The sequence below is a fragment of the Protopterus annectens genome, chromosome 12.part0 (genome assembly GCF_019279795.1).
Source record: "Protopterus annectens isolate FY-2018-M chromosome 12.part0, PAN1.0, whole genome shotgun sequence".
Taxonomy (NCBI): Eukaryota; Metazoa; Chordata; order Ceratodontiformes; family Protopteridae; genus Protopterus; species Protopterus annectens.
In genome coordinates this window covers 1552887283-1552908521 of record NC_056746.1, presented here as the reverse complement: position 1 = coordinate 1552908521, position 21239 = coordinate 1552887283, and the positions used below count along the sequence as shown (strand labels likewise).

At 42.1% G+C, this 21239-nt stretch overlaps 1 protein-coding gene across 2 annotated transcripts in view; it reads right to left on the bottom strand.

Annotated features, from left to right (window-relative positions):
* Positions 1-21239, bottom strand: part of LOC122817289 (galectin-3-binding protein-like) — a 302267-nt gene that overhangs the window by 53526 nt on the left and 227502 nt on the right. For both annotated transcript variants that reach the window (XM_044090515.1, XM_044090516.1), the window contains one exon: positions 12742-13003. In XM_044090515.1, the coding sequence (XP_043946450.1) occupies positions 12742-13003 (262 nt within the window). The remainder of the gene's footprint in view (positions 1-12741; positions 13004-21239) is intronic.

The window sequence follows — 21239 nt, the reverse complement described above, 5'->3', positions numbered from 1 at the left end:
GAAAGGCCTCTGCACAAAGGTGGGCCATCATAGACCCATAAGTCTCACTAGTCATATGTAAAGCCATGGAAAGAATTATCATGGAGATGATCAACAGAGATATAGCAAACCTTCAGACACTGGACCCAACCCAGTTTGGTTTCATCAAGGGCAGATTATGCCTACTCAACCTGGTGGACGTCTTTGAGAAGGTCACCAAAGCAAGGGATGAGGGCAAACTCGTTCACACTGCCTACCTTGACCTGGCCAAGGCATTTGACACAATACCCCACTCAGGCATTGTTGACAAACTCAAGATGTTAGGTGCAAACCCTTATGTCACACAGTGGATAGCCAACTGGCTCACAGACCAGACCCAGGAAGTTAGAATTGGGGGAGTCCACCTCTAAAAAGAGGCCAGTCACAAGTGGAGGCCCCCGGGGATCAGTCCTTGGACCGCTCCTTTTTGGCCTTTACTTCTCAGAAGTCAAGGCCAATGTCAGTGGTCTCTGGCTGACTAAATTTGCAGATGATTGCAAATTAGGAGCTGTCATTGAATCTCACACTGACATAAAAGTTCTCCAGGAGGGGCTGACACAGACAAACACATAGTTTCAGAGCCATGGACTAAAACTAAATGCCAAGAAATGCATAATAGTATCCTTTGGGAAGTCATCCATCCCTGCTAGCTATCATATTGAACAGGCATATCTGAACTGTCTGCAAACAGCTAAAGTTAACTTTGAATCTAACACCACTCTTAAGTATTCAACTGCGGTACCACCTTTATCATTCTTATAAGAAAAGCGCAGTCCGGGTCTGAACTGTCTGCAAACAGCTAAAGTTAACTTTGAGTATGAGTCTACCTGTTTGGGCCAATATTCATTTTCCCCTGGAGAGCACTCTGCTTTGGCTTGTAAACAGCCCCCCCTCACACACACACATACACTCATCTTCCATTTTCTCTCTTATTCCCTCTGTTAGCAAATAGTATCCATAACTGATAAATACGTTGTGTTTGTTAATTTAAACTGAGACCACAGTAGCCTACTGATACAAGGTTATCTTGTTTTTCCACCTGAGAAATGGTTAAGAAATGACTTACAGTTTCAGAGCAGTTATTGGTCAATTCTGATTGTTTCTTAAACACAAACTTGTCGTTGCTTTGGCTCATTAGCAGCAGTACAAAAGAACTGCCTGCTCACACCCTTGTTCTCCCCCTCCCCCTTCCCCTTCCCTGTTTATTACCTTAAGCCAATCCCAAAGTTAATAAATATTACCTGTGGCAGGCACCATTTTTAAAACTACAACCACACTTTGAGAACCTCATGCTCAGTTATGCCATAGAACTTATTAAAACTGCCTGAACTGGGGCACAGCTAACTGATAGTTTGTGGAAATACAGGGTACCTACCTGAGTGACCACAGTCACTATCATGTGTTCATTTATCAGTTTACTCTGTTACCTGATTGTTTCCAGCCCCCTCATAAGAGCAACTAACAGGGTCTCTACCCGCTTCACTCCCCACCCTGCCCCCTATTACCTCCCACCCCCAGTGGTCCTACCTTTATTACACTCACAGAGCCCTCCCATCTTTCCAATAGCCAACCACAGCACTAAACCCAACACTACCTCCTCCATCTTCCCACTACTATCACTCCTCCTCAGCTAACATGTACAAGCATACCTTACCTATACTCACTGCATGCACTCTCCTTGCATATCTTACATCCTACCAAAACTCCATAATTCCCCCACTCAACCACTACCACTGTACTACTACTCACACCACCACTCATGTCTCACCCTCACTCATCTCCCCTCCCACCAACTCAAGAACCATCCCTATGCACCCCTCCGCATATTCTACCAACTATATTACTCAAACATAAAGCATCCCTACAACTTAGCATAGTAACCCTCCCACCATACATATTACCCACAGAGCACAATCATAAAGTTTCCCTAATAAACAAACACATTCAAAAACTGAGAAAACTAATAACCTCATGCATATCAAAACTAGCATTAAGTGGAGACATCCACCCCAACCCTAGCCCTACCACCTCCAATCCCAATCCACATAATCAGACTAGAAACCACAACTACTCCCATATCACAGCCAATAGAAAGCCAAGTGACTTCCTTCTACTAAGCCTAAATATTAAAAGTATATCCAACAAAGTCCATAAACTCCATGCCACCATAAACTTGTACTCCTCAGATATAGTCATCCTGACAGAAACCTGGCTAAAACCTCGCATTACCAGTGAGAAAATCCTCCCTACCGGTTACGACATACTAAGAGTAGACCGACTAAACAAGAAAGGAGGCGGTGTAGCTATAATATTTAAACAGCATCTAAACATCCAGATCTTAAAATCATCAGTTCCACAAATAGGCAATGAAGAAATAATATATACCAACCTCAAAATAAACCAAAACAAAACCATCAACATAATTGGATACTACTTCCCACCTGGCCAAAACATCCCTCCACTAGAAAAGCTCCTCAGCTGCTCTACCCACCATCTTACCCAAGAAACTATAATTTTAGGTGATTTCGATATTGACTGGCAATCCTGTTCTGGCAACCATCCAACCCATCATGTAAACCTTCAAGGCTTCACCCAACTAGTCCAGTTGCCAACCAGGATAAATAAAAACTCCAGCAAGCACACTACCCTGGATTGGATACTAATCAGTAAGAGCCCCCAGTCATATATAACAGGCTGCTTATCAGATAGCCTTAGTGATCACTCCCCAACATTCCTACTCAAAAAATACCTATACCAAGCTAAACCTGTCATTTACCATCAAATACGTAAAAAATGAAACTTTAACCCACTCACATTCATCTCATCCCTCAAATAACGTAATTGGCATCCTCTAAAGTACCTCAGTCTTGATGACGTAGTTGAATTTTTTAATACTACCTTCTTGAGCCTCCTTGATTACCATGCCCCCATAAGACTTTCCAGAACCAAAGCACAACCCTCCCCATGGCTACAGAAAACCACTAAGTCAGAAATGAAAAACAGGGATAAAGCTTGGGAGCACTGGTGCAAAACCAAAACCCCCTCAACTAGACAAATTCCTAGAACTACGCAATAGAGTCAAAAAGCTAATAAAACAGGACAAATTCCAATACTACCAGTCTGCCCTAGACTCCTCCCAACACAGGCCCAAACAATTCTGGTCCTCCATAAACTCCATCCTCCACCCAGGTAAAGTCAGTACCCCTCTTCCTAACATCCCTCACTCCTTCAAAAATATTGCTACAAAATTCAACACACACACTTTACACAAACCATACTATCACTAGCTAAACAACACAACCCCCCTCCCCTCCAACCCACACCTTCAACTAGTAATCTCCCCACTGCCTTCTCTTTTTCTCCTGTACCTACCTCCAACATAAAAAAACTCTTAACTAAACTTAAGCCCACCAAATTAGCAGCAGGCAACCTCCTAAGTGAATACCTACAAATTGCAGCTGATGCTCTGGCCTACCCAGTATCCATCTTGATTAACTGATCTCTGTCAGAAAGTTACGTTCCCACACTGTGGAAAGTATCACATATAATTCCCCTCCACAAAGGCGGCCCCTCCACAGAACTAACCAATTACTGCCCCATAGCTATTCTCTTTCCACTCTCCAAAATACTAGAGAGATGCATACACTCTCAGGTCTCAGACTACCTACTTACTAACAACCTCCTTTCCAGTACTCAGCATGGTTTCTGACCAAACCATAGCACTACCACTGCCTTACTCTCCTTTACTAACACTATCCTTCAGCATAAAAACAATGGCTATCTCTCCTCTGCTATTTTCCTAGACCTATCTAAAGCATTTGACATGGTCCCACACAAACAACTCATCTCTGTCCTCATTAACCTATCCTTCTCTCAGTCAGTCACCAACTGGTTTCAGAGTTACCTGTCTGACCACCAACAATCCGTCGTATGGTAGAATGACATATATCCCCAACTACCTGTCTCTATAGGGGTTCCCCAAGGATCCATCCTTGGACCCCTACTCTTCTCTATTTTCACCAATAATCTAGCCTCTGCCACCAAACATGGCACACTCATACAATATGCAGATGACTCAACCATCATCTGCTCAGCCCAGACCCTACCCAAACTGCAAAAAGTCACACAGGAAGCCTTTTCCTCTGTTGAAACTTGGTAGTCCGATGCCCAATTAATACTCAACCCAAACAAAACTAAACTACTCATCTTCCATCCCACCAAACATACTCAAAATAACTCTCGCTTTAACATCACAACAAAAGACAACACCACGATACACCCAACAGAACACACCAAATTGCTAGGAGTGGAAATAGACAATAAACTAAAATTTGACATTCACATATCCATGACCATAAAAAAGTCCACAATAAAACTAGGAGCATTATACGGAAATAAACAACTTCTCACCAAAGCAGCAAGGATTTCAGCAAATTCCTACCTTATCTCCACCCTACTTTACCCCTCTCCAGTATATATCAATTTAAGGTAATGCAATCTAAACAAGCTAGAGACCCACTACAACAAAATCGCCAAATTCACCACAGGGGCATCCTACCATAGTCACCACTGTCTCTCACTTGCTGAACTGGGCTGGCATGAACTCCCTCACCTCCTTCAATGGTATCAACTCTCACTCACCCACAAACTAATAAACCATCCACTAAATATCCCATCCCTCCAGAATCTACTCCAACCCTATCGCACCACCAGACCACTAAGATCCAGCAACAAAAATCACTTGCAGATCACTAAAGCCAATAACTCTGCTGGTGAAGCACTATTCTCCTGCACCATAGCCAAATTATGGAACTCCCTCCCACCCACAATTACCTCCATACCATCATGCACCCACTTCAAAACTTTACTAAAAGCACACCTAAAAACATGCTGGCTATGCCCTTGCAATGCCCACTCTAATATCACCCACCCCATCCAACCGCTACCTTTTTTTCCACCCCACTAACTACCTTGTTTATAGCAAGCTCGGATGCTCATAAACTTACTACTTATTATACAGCAGGAACTTCTTATTGTAACAATTGTTAATGTCTGTTATGTATCTTCGCAGATGATGTGTCTTTCGGCTTTTCCCGGTTAGGGGTCGCTACAGTGGAACTCCGGTCCGCTAATGATTGGCAGTAGATTTTTACATGCCGAGTTGCCAGCTCTGACGCACAACCTTCAACGAAAGTACACCCATTCATGCATGTCTCTACACAGAAGATGCTCTAGCTGAGAATTGAACAGGACAGCGTCTTACTGTGAGGCAACAACGCTACCACAGCACCACCACCGCAGTGTATGTACTTCGCAGATAAAGATTCTAATTGTCTACTGATGTACTATGTTCTTCATCTGTAACTATGTTTGTAATTAATTGCTATGTTAACCGCTATGTAACTCCAATGTAACTACTGTCTGTATATTTTAACTGTGGAGCGTTTCTCCCCGAGCCTCCGCTGAAAATGGACCTAAGTTCAGTCGGACACTCCCAGTCAACAAATGTAAATAAATAAATAAATAAAAAAAATAAAAATTGACAACACACCCTTTAGAGTTGACCCAGTAGTCAGGGACTTAGGGACACACATAGATAGCAAACTAGCTTTTGACCATCATATGCCTACAGTGGTGAGAAAATCATTCTATGTTGTGCAACTTATAAACAAAGATATGGCATCTAAGTCCCAGGAAGTCATTGTTCCACTGTATTTGGTATTCATTGGACCTATCATGAGTACAATGCCCCCTTTGGTATGGACCTAACCAGGCATATCCAACAATTCACATAATAATAATAATAATAATAATAATAATAAATCCACATATGCAAAGGCCCTTAACTGTAACCTTCCCAAGCAAAAAAGACCTCTGAAGCTGAAACGCAAACAAACACCAATCACAACCAATGTGTCACATAGTTCACAACACCAGTGTGCCACCCAGCAACAGCCCCTAAGCCAAGACAATGTACCTAACACTTTAGTCATAGGTGACTCTATAGTCCGGCACACTGATGTCCCTCTCACCAGGTTGAATAAGGAGAAAATTACAGTCAGCTGCCTGTCGGGTGCCAGGATCCGCCACATAACGCATGCACTCACATCACTCCACAACAAGTACAAATATGACTCTGTCATTGTCCATGTTAGAGTGAATGACTTGAGACATACCTCCCTGGACTACATGGAAAGAGACATGGAAGAGCTCTCGGATCATGTGGCCCAGGCAGGTATGACCCTAGCCCTGAGTAGCATCCTGCCTTCACCCAGAATGATACCACAATATAAGGATAAAATGATTGACTTCAACAATTGGCTAAGCTTATGGTGTCATTCAAAGGGGATCCAGTATCTGTCTGCCTGGGATGACATGATTGACAGACCACGATGCTTTGCCAGAGATGGTCTGCACCTGTCACCCCTGGGATTCAGGTTACTGGCTAAGGCTCTTGCCACCCCTATAGTGCATTTTTTAGGCAAACTTCAAAGGACAAAACCACCACCGTAACAGGTACAAGCATGCAAAATCTAAAGGTAATGCTACTCAATGCTAGAAGTCTAAACCTCAAAATGCACTCTCTCGAGGCACTCCTAAAAATGGAGAACATCGATATCTGTGCAGTAACTGAGACCTGGTTCAAGGCTCCAGAGAGCACCCCTGCAATACCAGGCTACAACTCTTACCACACTTTTCGGCCACCAGACCAGGACCGAAACACTAAAGGTGGAGGAGTGTCAATATTCACCAAGGATATTCACAACACCAGGCTAGTTGGCCAACACAATGTGTCTGAAATTCTCCAAGTGCAACTAACACTAGGTAAGACTGCAATCCAAATTGTAGCTTGCTACAGATCCCCCACCATACCCCAAGATTCTCACTACACCTTTCTAAACATACTGGAAAATATTAAGATAGAACCAAACACCCTAATACTGGGTGATTTTAACTACCCTGCCATTAACTGGGAAAACTACTCATATCCCAACACCTTTGCACAACGGTTCTTGGAATTCATAAATTCCAACGCCCTGGATCAACTAATCCATAGTCCTACCAGGGGCTCCAATATCCTAGACCTGGTCATTACCAACATGGGAAATCAATGCTCCATACCTATAGTCACCCCCTCGTTAGTCAGGTCTGACCATAAGCTAATCACCCTTAACATCCACATCCCACCCCCCACCCCCCGTAAAGAAACCACCATAAAAAACTTCTCCAAAGCCAACTTCATGCTACTGAAGTCAGAAGTGACAAACTTCATGACACCCATGCAGACGGGAACTGAAAGTTCAACTGCTGAATCCTACACTAAGGCACTGTACGAGCACATCCACTCATGCATGAATCGTGGCATCCCAAATAGAACCAAAATGCTCTCATCCAAAAAAAGGAAGCCAATCTGGTGGTCCCCTGCCATAAGCAAACTTTACAACAAAAGGAAGAAACTTTTGCAGAAAAGTGGAAAATCCCAGGATGCAAAAAACTCCCTTACTAGCCTCAGTAAGAAACTGAGATGCCTCATAAAATCCTCCAAAGCTAGTTACGAAAATAAAATTGCCAAAGATTCCAAAGACAACCACAAAGCATTCTATAACTATGTCAAGAATCTAAATGGCAATGCTCAGATCTGCTCTGAGCTAAAACAGAATGGCATTAAATATACTGATCCGAAGGATATTGCCAATATCCTGGCAGATCGATTCAGTGCCAACTTCACCCCCCTCTCACCCCCTAAATGACCCATCTCAATACCGGAAGATTGCCAAATTCCAGTAATAACGGCCACGCAGGTACAAAATGCACTCTCTAAAGCCAAGAATACAGCATCCATGGGACCAGATGACATCCTGGGCTGTGTACTACATGAACTACAATATGAACTGGCATCTCACCTAAGTGTCATGTTTAATCATAGCCTCACCTCAGGTTTTGTGCCCACTGAGTGGCGCAGAGCTACAGTTATCCCAATCCACAAGGGGGGATCCACCTTGGATCCCGGAAACTACCATCCCATCAGTCTGACAAGCCTTATCTGCAAGGCCATGGAGCGTATTATCATGGAACTTATAAACAACGACAATGGCAGCCTTCAAACACTGGACCCCACCCAGTTTGGGTTTGTGAAGGGCTGATCTTGTCTCCTGAACCTGATTGACTTCTTTGAATCAGTCTCCAGAGCCATGGACAAGGGTAAGGTGGTCCACACAGCCTATCTAGACCTTGCCAAGGCCTTTGACACCATCCCCCACTCTGGAATCATAGATAAACTTACTAAGTTGGGCATTAATCCCTATGTCATCCAATGGGTTGCTAAATGGCTTACTGATAGAACCCACACTGTAAAAGTAGTCGACTCCAAATCAAGCTCCAGACAAGTGACAAGTGGAGTACCTCAGGGTTCAGTCCTGGGGCCGCTCTTGTTTGGCATCTACTTCTCTGAAGTACAGGTCAACACTAAGGGACTCAGGCTATCAAAGTTTGCAGATGACTGCAAACTGGGAGCCATTATTGAATCCCCAAATGATGTGGATACTCTACAAAAGGGCCTTACAGAAACATATGCTTGGTGCCAGAGCCATGGACTCAAGCTCAATGCCAAGAAATGTATTGTTATCCCCTTTGGGAAAAAACATGTATCCATGAATTACCATATAGGTGGCAGTACACTAAACACAGAAAGTGTGATAACAGACTTAGGGACACAGGTGGACAGTGGTCTCACCTTCGATAACCACATCGCCACAACAGTCAGGAAATCCTTCTATGTGGCACACCTCATCACGAAGGGCTTTTCATCCAGAAAAAAGGAGGTCATTGTCCCACTGTTCTCATCCCTCATTAGACCCATTATAGAATACAACGCCCTATTTGGTATGTACCTCTCAAGACATCTGCAATAACTGGAAAGGCCTCAGAAATACCTCACTAAAAGAATCACAGGCCTAAAGCAGATGCCCTATGCTGACTGCCTTAAAAAACTCCAGCTATACTCTGTCGCATATCGTCTACTCAGAGGCGATCTCTGCTTAACATACAAGGCCATGTCAACCCCAGAGCTGTTGGACATGCTACACTTAAAGAAATCCCAATCCCTCAGAGCTACACGCTCCAGGGATCTAAACCTTGTCATCACAATAAACAAAACATGCTGGAGGGATAGGTTCCTGACCCAGAGACTCCCCAGACTCTGGAATAGATTGCCCATACATGTCAAGCAGAGTGCCTCTTTGGACCTCTTCAAGAGGAACCTTGACGATTGGATGGGAGAAAGAAAATTCACCCCAGGGATCACGTCAGCTGCCCTGCTAGACAGGGGTCCAGGAAAGTAAATAATGTGGGAAGAAATAGCCAGGGAATTGGTTATGGCTAGGCTTGTATAGGCCCTAGGGCTGATAGCCTAGTACCAACCTATGAACTTATGAACCTATGAATTGGAATGTCCACAGAGGTTCTCAATAAAGGAATACAGGGTGTAAGTAAAATGTTCTATGCAAACCAACTCAAGGCCCTATCCCTGTATTCTGTCTCCTACAGGCTTTTGATTGGAGATCTATGCCTTGCATACAGGGCATTGTCAGACCCCACTCTGATGGACTTCCTGCATATGCTCAAAACAAACAGCACCAGAATTATCTGTTCTAAAGACTTAAACCTTGCCTGAGATATAAATAGGACCTGCTGGAGAGATAGATATGTATCACAGAGACTACCCCTTTTATGGAACAGGCTTCCCATCCACGTGAAGCAGAGTTCCTCCCTAACCCAATTCAAGTGGAACTTGGACAATTGGATGGGAAACCAGAAATTCATCCCTGGTTTGGCACTGATGTCTCTAATGGACACAGGTAACCTATAAATGGTTCATCTCCCAGGGCCACGTTTACATTAATCAAGGGTATCAGAACTTGTCAGAGATTTGGGATGCATGGCTAGGCTTAAAAAGGCCCTTGTGATCATTAGCCTAGTAAACACCTATAAACCTATGAATCTGTAAAATGGCTCATTGAATCAGTGAAGAGCGATCTCAGGTGATTGACACAGCCTGAGAAGTGAAAGGTTTCAGATTACATGCAAGTGTGGAGGCATAAGTGTGGGAACTTTTTTTTTTAAGTATGTTTTTGTGTGTATTAGAGACTCATTACTTACTACTTTTTGGACTGTAAGTACTTAAAATGCATGTATATGTATGTATATATATATATATATATATATATATATATATATATATATATATATATACACCCTGTAGACTTATTACAGTAGAGTCTTTGCCAGCTAGGGTGAGGCATGTCCTAAAAAGTAACACAATGTGAAAAGGCAGTAAAGAAGTAATATAGTTGAATGGTGTGGGCCCATGAAGATGGGGAACCATGGAAGGAGCACTGGGGAAGTGCAGGGTGGACTAGTTTACAACAGAGAGGCCCAAGGAGTCCTTTGTCTACTGCTCCACTCCACCTAAGGCAGGCCTTGTTGAGTGCAAGTCAGACATCTGACATGTATACAGTTAGTAAAGTGGTTATAATGAGTGGGTAGATTCTGAGGCAGACTGCAGATGAAAGTGAATGATTGTATGTGTTATTTGATTACAGGTAATGGCTACTGACTCACTGTAATAGAGCCCCACCCTATTCCAGTTAGCCCCACCTATTCAGCTACTTCATGCGCCCCCCCCCCCTCCAGTTTGAAGTTAAGAGTGAGATAGACTGGTAGAGAGACAAGGTGCTCATCTTTGCCAATGGGTACCTGCCATCATTTAGCAGCTTAAACACAGTACAGATAGGGAGAATTGAAAGGTAAAATGACTGTATGCCTTCCTCTTTGGGAGGGGGTGGAATTATCCCATGTAGGGCTTACTTAACTGAGGCTGGAAGCTAGCCTTTGAAGGACATGCTATAGAGAACACGACATGGCAAGAAGTTTAGTAGGGTGGCATGAGCAGGAATGACTCCCTGTTGAAATGTCATGAGTCAAAATGCTGATTACCGACATGTCAAAAAGAAAAACAGACCAAAAATACAAGCGAAGAGCCAATATCAAACATTACTCTTCTCCTTTAAACTTTTTTTTACCAGCTCTGAGATTGCAATACCTCAGACTGAAGGGAATATTCTGAGAAATGGCAATCTTGGACTTTGTATATGTAAATCCAACTTTTTGACAAGTCAGTCTCTGCATTAAGGGATTCACCAATATTGGTACTGCTTTTTCAAATGGTTACCACTAGAACTCATATATCAGAATCTTGTACAACTCTGCCACATGCTGGGTCTATAGTAGATCATCAAAATATTCTTTCATCAACTGCGTATTCATCAAACTGTATCCATAGAAACTAACTTCAGCGAACATCGAAAATGTTTACAGGGTAAGTAACCAATTGGCCACTACCCCACCAAAACATTCATTGCACTAATTCAAACCAGCCAAGTGGGAGCCTTCATCCCAAACACCCCCCAATGTGGGGGGCTGCACCACCCCACACCCCCTAATTATATATACCAACTCCAAGATCACACTACAGAGCGGAAAAGGGCAAAGTTGTGGTGTTGGCCAATTGATTACTTAACCTGTAAAAACTTTCGATATTCGCTGAAGTTAGTTTTGATGGATATGGGCCGATAAAAAAGCCATCAATGAAAAAAGATTTCAACAATCTAATATAGACTCCCACGTGCCATAGTTGCATTTGTTAACCCTAGCCAACTGTCCCAGTATACCATTGGGAATCTAACAAATGCATATGGCATTGTTTATTTCCTGTAACTATAATGACCTGAGTACAGAGTCCATGTGCAAAGTTATACAATCCCTATCCACTCACCAAGGAGGAAAATAGGAGACACTGCTGCAACCATTACATTTGTTTACAGTGGTTTATCAAAGATGCAGAAGATAAAGAGTAGAGTCATGACATATTTTGACATACCACAAACAGCAGATGTCTTAGAAGCAAGCAGAAAAGTATTGGAAACATGACAATATCCCCAGGTCTGAATAACATAAAACACAAAAATGTAACAACAGCAAGTACATTCATTCATTCCATACGCTGTGTCGGTGATGCTGTCACACAGTAATTGCATGTTCCTAAGCAATGAGTTAACCAGTAATAGTGCTACTGTGTAAAGGGAAAGATAATATCACTGAAGTATGTTAACTACCTTCCGGAGGAAGGTGTATATAAAGAAGTTAAACAAATGTCTTATGTGCAATATTGACTAGTGTGACACAATGCTGTACTACAATTTTGAGCTTATGTGTTGGGAAATATACTTCTTTACAAATAATTTCGTATTTAATGATTTTTAATTTTTTCTATATATAGTTACTATTCAATACATGTTACGCCATGTACAGGTCTTAGTATGACAGTGCAGTAAAACGTATGAAATAACACAAATTATGTAGGGAATATTATTTAAAAAGAGGATGTATGGAGAAAATAAGGAAGTGGTTGACATGTCATGTTTCTATTTAGTCACAGAGATGCAGATGTGGATACTGGCGCAGTGGACTTAACATAACCACTTCAAACACACACTGCAAAATTATCATTATTTTTGTGTAGCATTTCTGGTGCCTTCTAAATAGAAAAAAAATGCTACCTTGTCAGAGAGGCCATTCAAATGCACATGCTAACATTCAAGGATGTAGCAGCAGTTTATTTTAGAAGCATTATGTAATAAGCAATTACGAAGCAAGATACTGTACCTAATGAACTCTTCAGCGTAGGGGAAGCACTGGTCTTCTACCTGCATTGTGTATGAAGTTGCATTGTCCCTCAACAGAAAATCTGCATTATTATTCAAGCCAAGAATCAGCTGATGGGCACAGAAAGTTTTACTCTCTGACTCATTTCGGGTCACAACGTGGATATAAAAGTCACAGAGCCACTTGCTTTGGAATAGTCTGACCAGTGTTGCAGAGACCTCACGGGATTGATCAAGCAAGTACAACTTGTCAGCTTCTGGATCTGAAATAAAGCAATCAAATAACACATTGAAACAATTAAAACTTGAAAGCCTTGATAAAATGAATTTCAAAAGATTTAACTAACAGCCAGGAATGAATGGGCATTCCAAGATATACCTTAATGATATAATTTCAATGAATGCTGGTCTTGGCATTGACTTAAAAAAAGTAATTTATTTCCAGATTTTGAGGGAGTCAGATGGATTACATAGGAAGAAATTAAATATATGCCTTAAAATGCACACTGTCCATGTCATATAACAGTTTGAGCTGAAACTGGAAGGAAAATAATTTCTTTACAAATACTTTTACTTTTTTGTATGTTTTAATCTTTTTCTATATAGTTCCGATTCCATACTTGGTACACTGCGGTGTCTGTGAGTCAGGTTTCATATTGCAGATATCAATTATAGATCAGCTATTAAAATCACTGTATCATGTTATTTCTTACTTAAACATCTATGCAAATCATTAATATGTCTGCTTTTCTAGGCACTTTGGAACTCTCTGATGCCATGAGCTACACATAATGCATAGGGTGTTTCCAAAATAATTGTGAAACGTAGGCCTGTTATGTGCAAGTGTGAGGCATTTGCTCAAGTGGCATTCTAGAAGCTGTCTGTATGCTTACCATATTGTTATCTAATAAATATTTGTATTACATTATGCTTACTTCCTCTCTGATTTCAATAGCCAGTAAGTTACATCCAATAACTGCTCTAGAGTTAGGCAGTTATATTGTTTTTCTTTCTGCATGGTGACAAGTTAAGATCATTTGTGAGATCTGTGCTCACCGCTACCCTTACTCCTTATTCGTTGAACAGGTCTGCATCTTTTTATATTTTATATACTAGAATCATGTCTGTCCTCCATCTTTGGTAGTACAGACTGTACTGATGCAGCATGCTTAACCTTTCCTCATAGGAGATATTCTTTAAATGTGGAATCTTCATAGTGAAATGTGCTTTTTATTTTATATGGTTTCCTGTTAATTACTCTTTTTTGCATGGAATTAGAGACTGTGTTTAACAACCTTGGATTTTTCTAGTATATGAATTTCAATATGAAGTATGACAATCTAGCTGTCGTCATACATACAGCATGTGTGTGTGCTTCTAGGTTAATTTCTTGTTGACTATATTACCTAGGCCTTCCTAGCTATTTGCTTTCATGTTAAGTGCTTGTTTAGCTGATACATTATTTTACTAGATGACATGAAAGTTGTTTTACATGCATTTATTGGACTAAACTTTATTTGCAATCATTCTGACAGAGTGGCTAGTCCTTTATATAACTCTGAAGACTTCCTTTGAAGTTATCTTGCAGAATGTGTGTACTTTTGCATACATGACTAATGGCATCTCTCTTGGTACACCTACATCAGCAGTGTAAATAGAGAACACAGTTTCCTTACACTTTGCCAAGTGTAACTGGATACGTTTTCATGTCACAGGGTGTATTTTCCCAATATGCAACTCACTGACCACTATTCTCCATATGCAAATGTGTGCAAAGGTAGTTATCAAGGCTTTCATTTCATCCACAGTTGTGTGACCTTGGAGTTATTGTGTAAAAGTAAGAAGGAGTGTGGGGCTTATGTGAAATGCATGATAGCTTTCCCCTCACAATTTACATTTTCATCTGAAGCTTTGAGTAGTTTGTTTTGTGTGGTTGAAGCTTTGAATAGTTTTGTCTCAATGAGATTTAGTGAAATCACAGAAGAGTTAATGTTCTAATACAGAACTTTTCAACACTACCACCAGAGAGCAGTTGCAATCCGCTGTTGTCTCAAATTCAATCTCGGATCTGACTTTGGCCACTTCTAAATACATGGATCCATAGCTCGAGCTCCTTTCCTTACCCATAGTTTCATAGTTTCATAGTACTAGGCTATCTGCCCTGGGGCATTTGTAAGACTAGCCATAGTGATGTGGCTTTTGCCACCCCATGAAATGGTACAAAAATGTACAGAATAAATCTAGAATACTGTGCCTCTGTCTAGTAGTTGACACAATGAAGGCCCCCTTATATAATAGAATTAGTTTACTGTGCTCCTGTCTAGTAGTGACACAGATGTGACCCCTGGGGTAAACTTACGATCTCCCATCCACTCATCAAGATTTCTCTTGAAGAGAGTCAGTGAGGGGCTCTGCCTAATATGAACTGGGATCCTGTTCCAAAGCATGGGAAGCCTCTGGGTTATGAATCTATCCCTCCGGCATGTCCTATTCATACTTGTGCCGAGGTTTAAGTCTTTAGCTCTTGTGGTCCAGATGGATTTGGATTTTTTGAGGTGGAGCATGTCCATCAGATCCTGATTGGACATGGCCTTGTACGTCAGGCAGAGATCACCTCTGAGCAGGCAGTATGCTACTGAATAGAGCTGAAGTTTCTTTAGTCTGGCAGAATAAGACATATGTTGGAGACCCTTGATCCTTTTGGTGAGGTACTTTTGTGGTCTCTCCAGCTGTTGCAAATGCCGGGTGAGGTACATACCAAATGGGGCATTGTACTCAATCATGGGTCTGATGAGGGAGGAATATAGGGGTACAATGACATCCTTGGATCTGGATGTGAATCCCTTCATGATGAGGTGTGCAAGGTAGAATGTTTTTCTAACCACTTTGTTAACGTGGGTGTCAAATGAGAGGTCGCTGTCTACTTGGGTCCCTAGGTCTCTGATTACTTCTTCCGTACTCAGTGGGTTGCTGTCTATGTGATAATTTGTGTGTACTTTGTTTTTTCCAAAAGGGATGACTATACATTTTTTGGCATTTAGTTTAAGGCCGTGACTACGGCACCAGTTGTCCATTTCAGTGAGGCCTTTTTGTAGGATGTGTGTGTCTGCTGGTGTATCGGCTATGGCGCCTAGTTTGCAGTCATCTGCAAACTTTGTCAGCCACAGCCCTCCCATGTTTGCTTTAACATCTGAGAAATAAATGCCGAACAAGAGGGGTCCCAGGACAGATCCCTGTGGGACACCACTTGTGACTGGCTTTGAGTCTGACATTGCTCCAGCGATTTTAACTTTATGGGTTCTGTCCTTTAGCCAGTTTGCAACCCATCTAGTGACATAAGGGTTTACTTTTAAGCTGTTTAGCTTATCTATGATGCCTGAGTGGGGTATTATGTCGAAGGCCTTAGCCAAGTCCAGGTATGCTGTATGGACTGCTTTGCCTTCATCAATGGCTCTAGTGACTGTTTTGAAAAAGTCAACCAGGTTCAAAAGGCAGGATCTGCCCTTTACAAAGCCGAACTGGGTGGGGTCAAGTGTCTGTAGGTCCCCTATTTCTCTGTTTATGAGTTCCATAATGATTCTTTCCATGGCTTTGCAGACCAGGCTAGTTAAGCTTATGGGGCGGTAGTTTCCAGGGTCTGTAGAGGCACCCCCTTGTGGAGTGGGACCACTGTTGCTGTACGCCAGTGTTCAGGTACATATCCCGAAGTAAGGCTAAGGTTAAATAGCATTTTTATGTGTGGGTTTAGCTCCTCTTGGAGTTCACGTAACACGCACCCCGGGATACTGTCAGGTCCCATTGATGCTGTGTTTTTTGCTTTGTTTAGGGTGGTTCTCACTTGGACATCTGAGATGACAGGGAGATTACATTCAGCTGGGATAAGTATTTCTTCTTTTGGGGATGAAGGAGGGGAGAAATTTGCACTGAACCTGTCAGCCAGAATGTTAGCAATATCTGTGGGTTTAGTGTATTTTTTGTTGTTGTGAACCAACTCTGAGCATATCTGAGGGTTTCCACCCAGGTTTCTAACATAGCTGAAGAAGGCTTTGTGGTTATCTTTAGTGTCCTTAGCGATTTTTCTCTCAAAGTTTGCCTTGGATGTTTTTATGAGAGAACGTAGTTTTCTGCTAATGTTGATCAGAGATGTCTTCCCTTTATTGGAATTTCGCTCTGACGTGCAGTAGCTTCCTTCTTTTGTTATACAATTTGTTTATGGCTGAGGTCCACCAGACAGGACGCTTACATTTGGTGGAGAGGGACTTGGATTTGTTTGGGATTGCATGATCCATGCATTCTTGGAGATGCCCATAGAAAGCATTAGTGAAGGATTCGGCATTGTGGGATGTGGTATGCACTGGCACAGTGGGCTTAAAGGATACCATCTCAGTCTTAAGAAGAGTGAAGTCTGCTTTTGAGAAGTTTTTCACTGTGGTCTTTTGTGCTGGGGGTGGAGGTGGGATATGTATGTCCAGGGTGATTAGTTTGTGGTCAGATCTCACTAGTGAGGGGTATACTTCCGGTGTGGAGCATTTTGTCCCCATGTTTGTGATGATCAGGTCTAGTATATTATCTCCTCTAGTGGGAGAGGTGACTAGTTGTTCCAGTGCATTTGAATTTATGAATTCCAGGAACCTTTGGGCTAGGGTATTAGGGCTAGAATAATGTACCCAATCTATGTTTGGGTAGTTGAAGTCTCCCAGTATGATGGTATTTTGTGATACATTCATATGCTCCAATGTCTTCAGGAAGGCTGAGTGGGGTTCTTGAGATTGGGAGGGTGGTCTGTAACATGCTACCAGTTGTATAGCAGTTTTGCCTATGGTTAGTTGCACCTGTATGGTCTCTGATGCTTCATGTGTTGCTACTAACCTGGAGGTGTGGGTGTCCTTGATGAATATGGACACTCCCCCCTCCGTTTGTGGTTCGGCCCGGGTTTTGGGGCCGAAAACCATGATACGAGGTATAGCCTGGTAGTGCTGGGGTGCTCTCAGGAGCCTTGAACCAGATTTCAGTTACTGCACAGACGTCGATGTTCTCCATGCTGAGGAGTGCATCAAGTGCCTGCATCTTGAGATTTAGACTTCTGGCGTTGAGCAGCATTACCCTTAGTTTTTTTCCATTTTTGTTTTCTAAGGAGGTGGGTTTGTCTTTTGAGCCTTGCCTAAAAAAGGCACTATGGGGGTGGCAAGAGCCTTAGCCAATATCCGGAAGCCCAGTGGTGACAGGTGTAAGCCATCCCTTGTGAAGCAGCGTGGCTTGTCCAACATATCATCCCAGGCAGACAGACATTGGATCCCCTTAGAATGACACCAGTGCTTGAGCCAATTGTTAAAGCTGATCATCTTGTCTTTGTATTGTGGTATCATTCTCAGTGAGGGCAAGATGCTGCTCAGGGTCAGGGTCATACCAGCCTGGGCTACATAATCGGAGAGCTCCTCTATGTCTCTTTTCATGTAGTCCAGGGAGGTACGTCTCAGGTCATTCACAACAGCATGGACAATGACAGAGTCATATTTGTACTTGCTTTGGAGTGACCTGAGTGCGTGTGTTATGTGGCGGATCCTAGCTCCCGATAGACAGCTCACAGTCCCCTTCTCCTTGTTCAGCCTGGTCAGTGGGACATCAGTGTGTCTGACTATGGAGTCACCTATTAATAGTGTATCAGGCAAGGTGTTTGGCCCTAAGGGCTGCGATTGGTCGACACACTGATTTATTGAAGTATGTGTTGCATGTGTTTTGTTTTGAGGTGGTGGATTTTTGGATGTCTGCTTTGGGAGCCTCTGTTGTTTTGGTAAGTTTTTTATGAGAGCCTCCGAGTATGTCTTTGTGTTTTTATGTGTTTGGTTTGCAGTTGTGGTAGGTCTAAGTGGGACTGGGATTGTTGTGTGTGTGGTTGCCATCTCCTCCTGTCTGGTCATGCCAGCCCTGAGTTGAGAGAGTTCAGCCTCCAGTTTGGCTATATAGTTGCATCTCTCACATGTATTTGTGTTTGTTGGGAGGAGGAGGAGAGGGTTGTCTGTGTACATGAGACAATTGTAGCATTGTCTCAGGATACCCAGATTGACCAGCTGAACTGGAGACAATGCCAGTAATCTACCACTCGACATGCTAGAACAGTATAAGGGAGTGGTATACCTTTAAGGGAAGTGGATATTCACAGGGGTGGTAAGTAAATGTAGTGCTTTACTTAGTACGAGAGTGCTTACTTAGTAGAGAAGTATTGAGAACAAGTGCTAGGCTTATAATACAGTGAGTAGTCTGGTTATACTAAGAGTAGAGCTTCCTTAAGGGGAAAATTTGAAGAGCAGACTTGGCGGAGCCAGAAAAAGTTTAACCTTGTTTAACTGGCGCTGCACTATGCGCACGACCGCGCAAAGCCGTGCAAACACGGATTTTAAACAGTGAACTACAAAAAAGCTAGAAATGGTCCAAAACAACCAATTACTACAGCTTCTTGTGCTGAGGTCACTTCCCCCAAGGACAGGTAGGCTGCCCAAGGCACCCCACTCCCACTGGTGAGCAAAGAAACTTCTTTCTATCCAAGTAAGGTAATGGACAACACAGGAACTACACCACAGCCCAGAATACAGCAATGCCTGTAAACTGGTCTAAACTAGTCGAGGAAGGTGGGAAAACAAGGATTTTTTGTTTTTTTGGTAGAAACACACAGAAAATGCAGAAATAGTGATAAATTAGTTACACAGGCTAGCACAGTTTAGTGGGCAGCCTCCACAGTTAAATTAAACAAACAAACAAGCAAACCTTCGATCAAATTCGACTAAAATGTAACTTTAAGTACAGATTTTAAAATAATGCAGCAATCAGTTAAAAAACAGTTCAGGCTAGTTCAAGGTAAGCTACAAAAGCTTTTTCAAGTGAAAAAAAGCAGAGATACTTAAATCCAGAAGGTAGTCGCTTTTCTAAGTTCCCTGCTGCTAGGACCACTCTGTAAACCCACGTGGAGCTTGTCTGAGCAGTATACCCAGAAAAAAATGCCCAGAGGCGGATTTTAAACAGTGAACTACAAAAGAGCTAGAAATGGTCCAAAATAACCAATACTACAACTTCTTGTGCTGAGGTCACTTCCCCCAAGGACAGGTAGGCTCCCCACTCCCACTGGTGAGCAAAGAAACTTCCTTCTATCCAAGTAAGGTAATGGACAACACAGGAACTACACCACAGCCCAGAATACAGCAATGCCTGTAAACTGGTCTAAACTAGTCGAGGAAGGCGGGAAAACAAGGATAATTTTTTTTTTTGGTAGAAACACACAGAAAATGCAGAAACAGTGATAAATTAGTTACACATGCTAGCACACTTTAGTGGGCAGCCTCCACAGTTAAATTAAACAAACAAACAAGCAAACTTTTGATCAAATTCGACTAAAATGTAACTTTAAGTGCAGATTTTAAAATAATGCAGCAATCAGTTAAAAAACAGTTCAGGCTAGTTCAAGGTAAGCTACAGAAGCTATTTCAAGTGAAAAAAAGCAGAGATACTTAAATCCAGAAGGTAGTCGCTTTTCTGAGTTTCCTGCTGCTAGGACCACTTTGTAAACCCACGTGGAGCTTGTCTGAGCAGTATAGCCAGAATAAAACACTCAGAGGCGGATTTTAAACAGTGAACTACAAAAGAGCTAGAAATGGTCCAAAATAACCAATTACTACAGCTTCTTGTGCTGAGGTCACTTCCCCCAAGAACAGGTAGGCTGCTTAAGGCTCCCCACTCCCACTGGTGAGCAAAGAAACTTCCTTCTATCCAAGTAAGGTAATGGACAACACAGGAACTACACCACAACCCAGAATGCAGCAATGCCTGTAAACTGGTCTAAACTAGTCGAGGAAGGCGGGAAAACAAGGATTATTTTTTTGTTTTTTTGGTAGAAACACACAGAAAATGCAGAAACAGTGATAAATTAGTTACACAGGCTAGCACACTTTAGTGGGCAGCCTCCACAGTTAAATTAAACAAACAAACAAGTAAACTTTCGATCAAATTCGACTAAAATTTAACTTTAAGTGCAGATTTTAAAATAATGCAGCAATCAGTTAAAAAACAGTTCAGGATAGTTCAAGGTAAGCTACAGAAGCTTTTTCAAGTGAAAAAAAGCAGATACTTAAATCCAGAAGGTAGTCGCTTTTCTGAGTTCCCTGCTGCTAGGACCACTCTGTAAACCCACGTGGAGCTTGTCTGAGCAGTACTCTTCTCTGATAGAATTACTTCAGATTTCATTTGTCACTTCAGCGAATGAACGTGGTCTTCATAGCTCTTGTGTTTTGCAGTGTTGGATACGTGAATTTTACATTTCATATTTCTATAACATTATACTTGCATCCTAACATTATACTTGCATCCTTTTCTAGTTCTTCCTCCCCTCTCTAATCTTATTTTAAAAAGTTGCTTATTTTTCTGTCTTATCCTCCTCATTTGGTGCAGGGCTTCTATACTTAAACTTTCCCTCCTACTGCTACCTTATTGGTAATTTTTCCCTTTTACCTT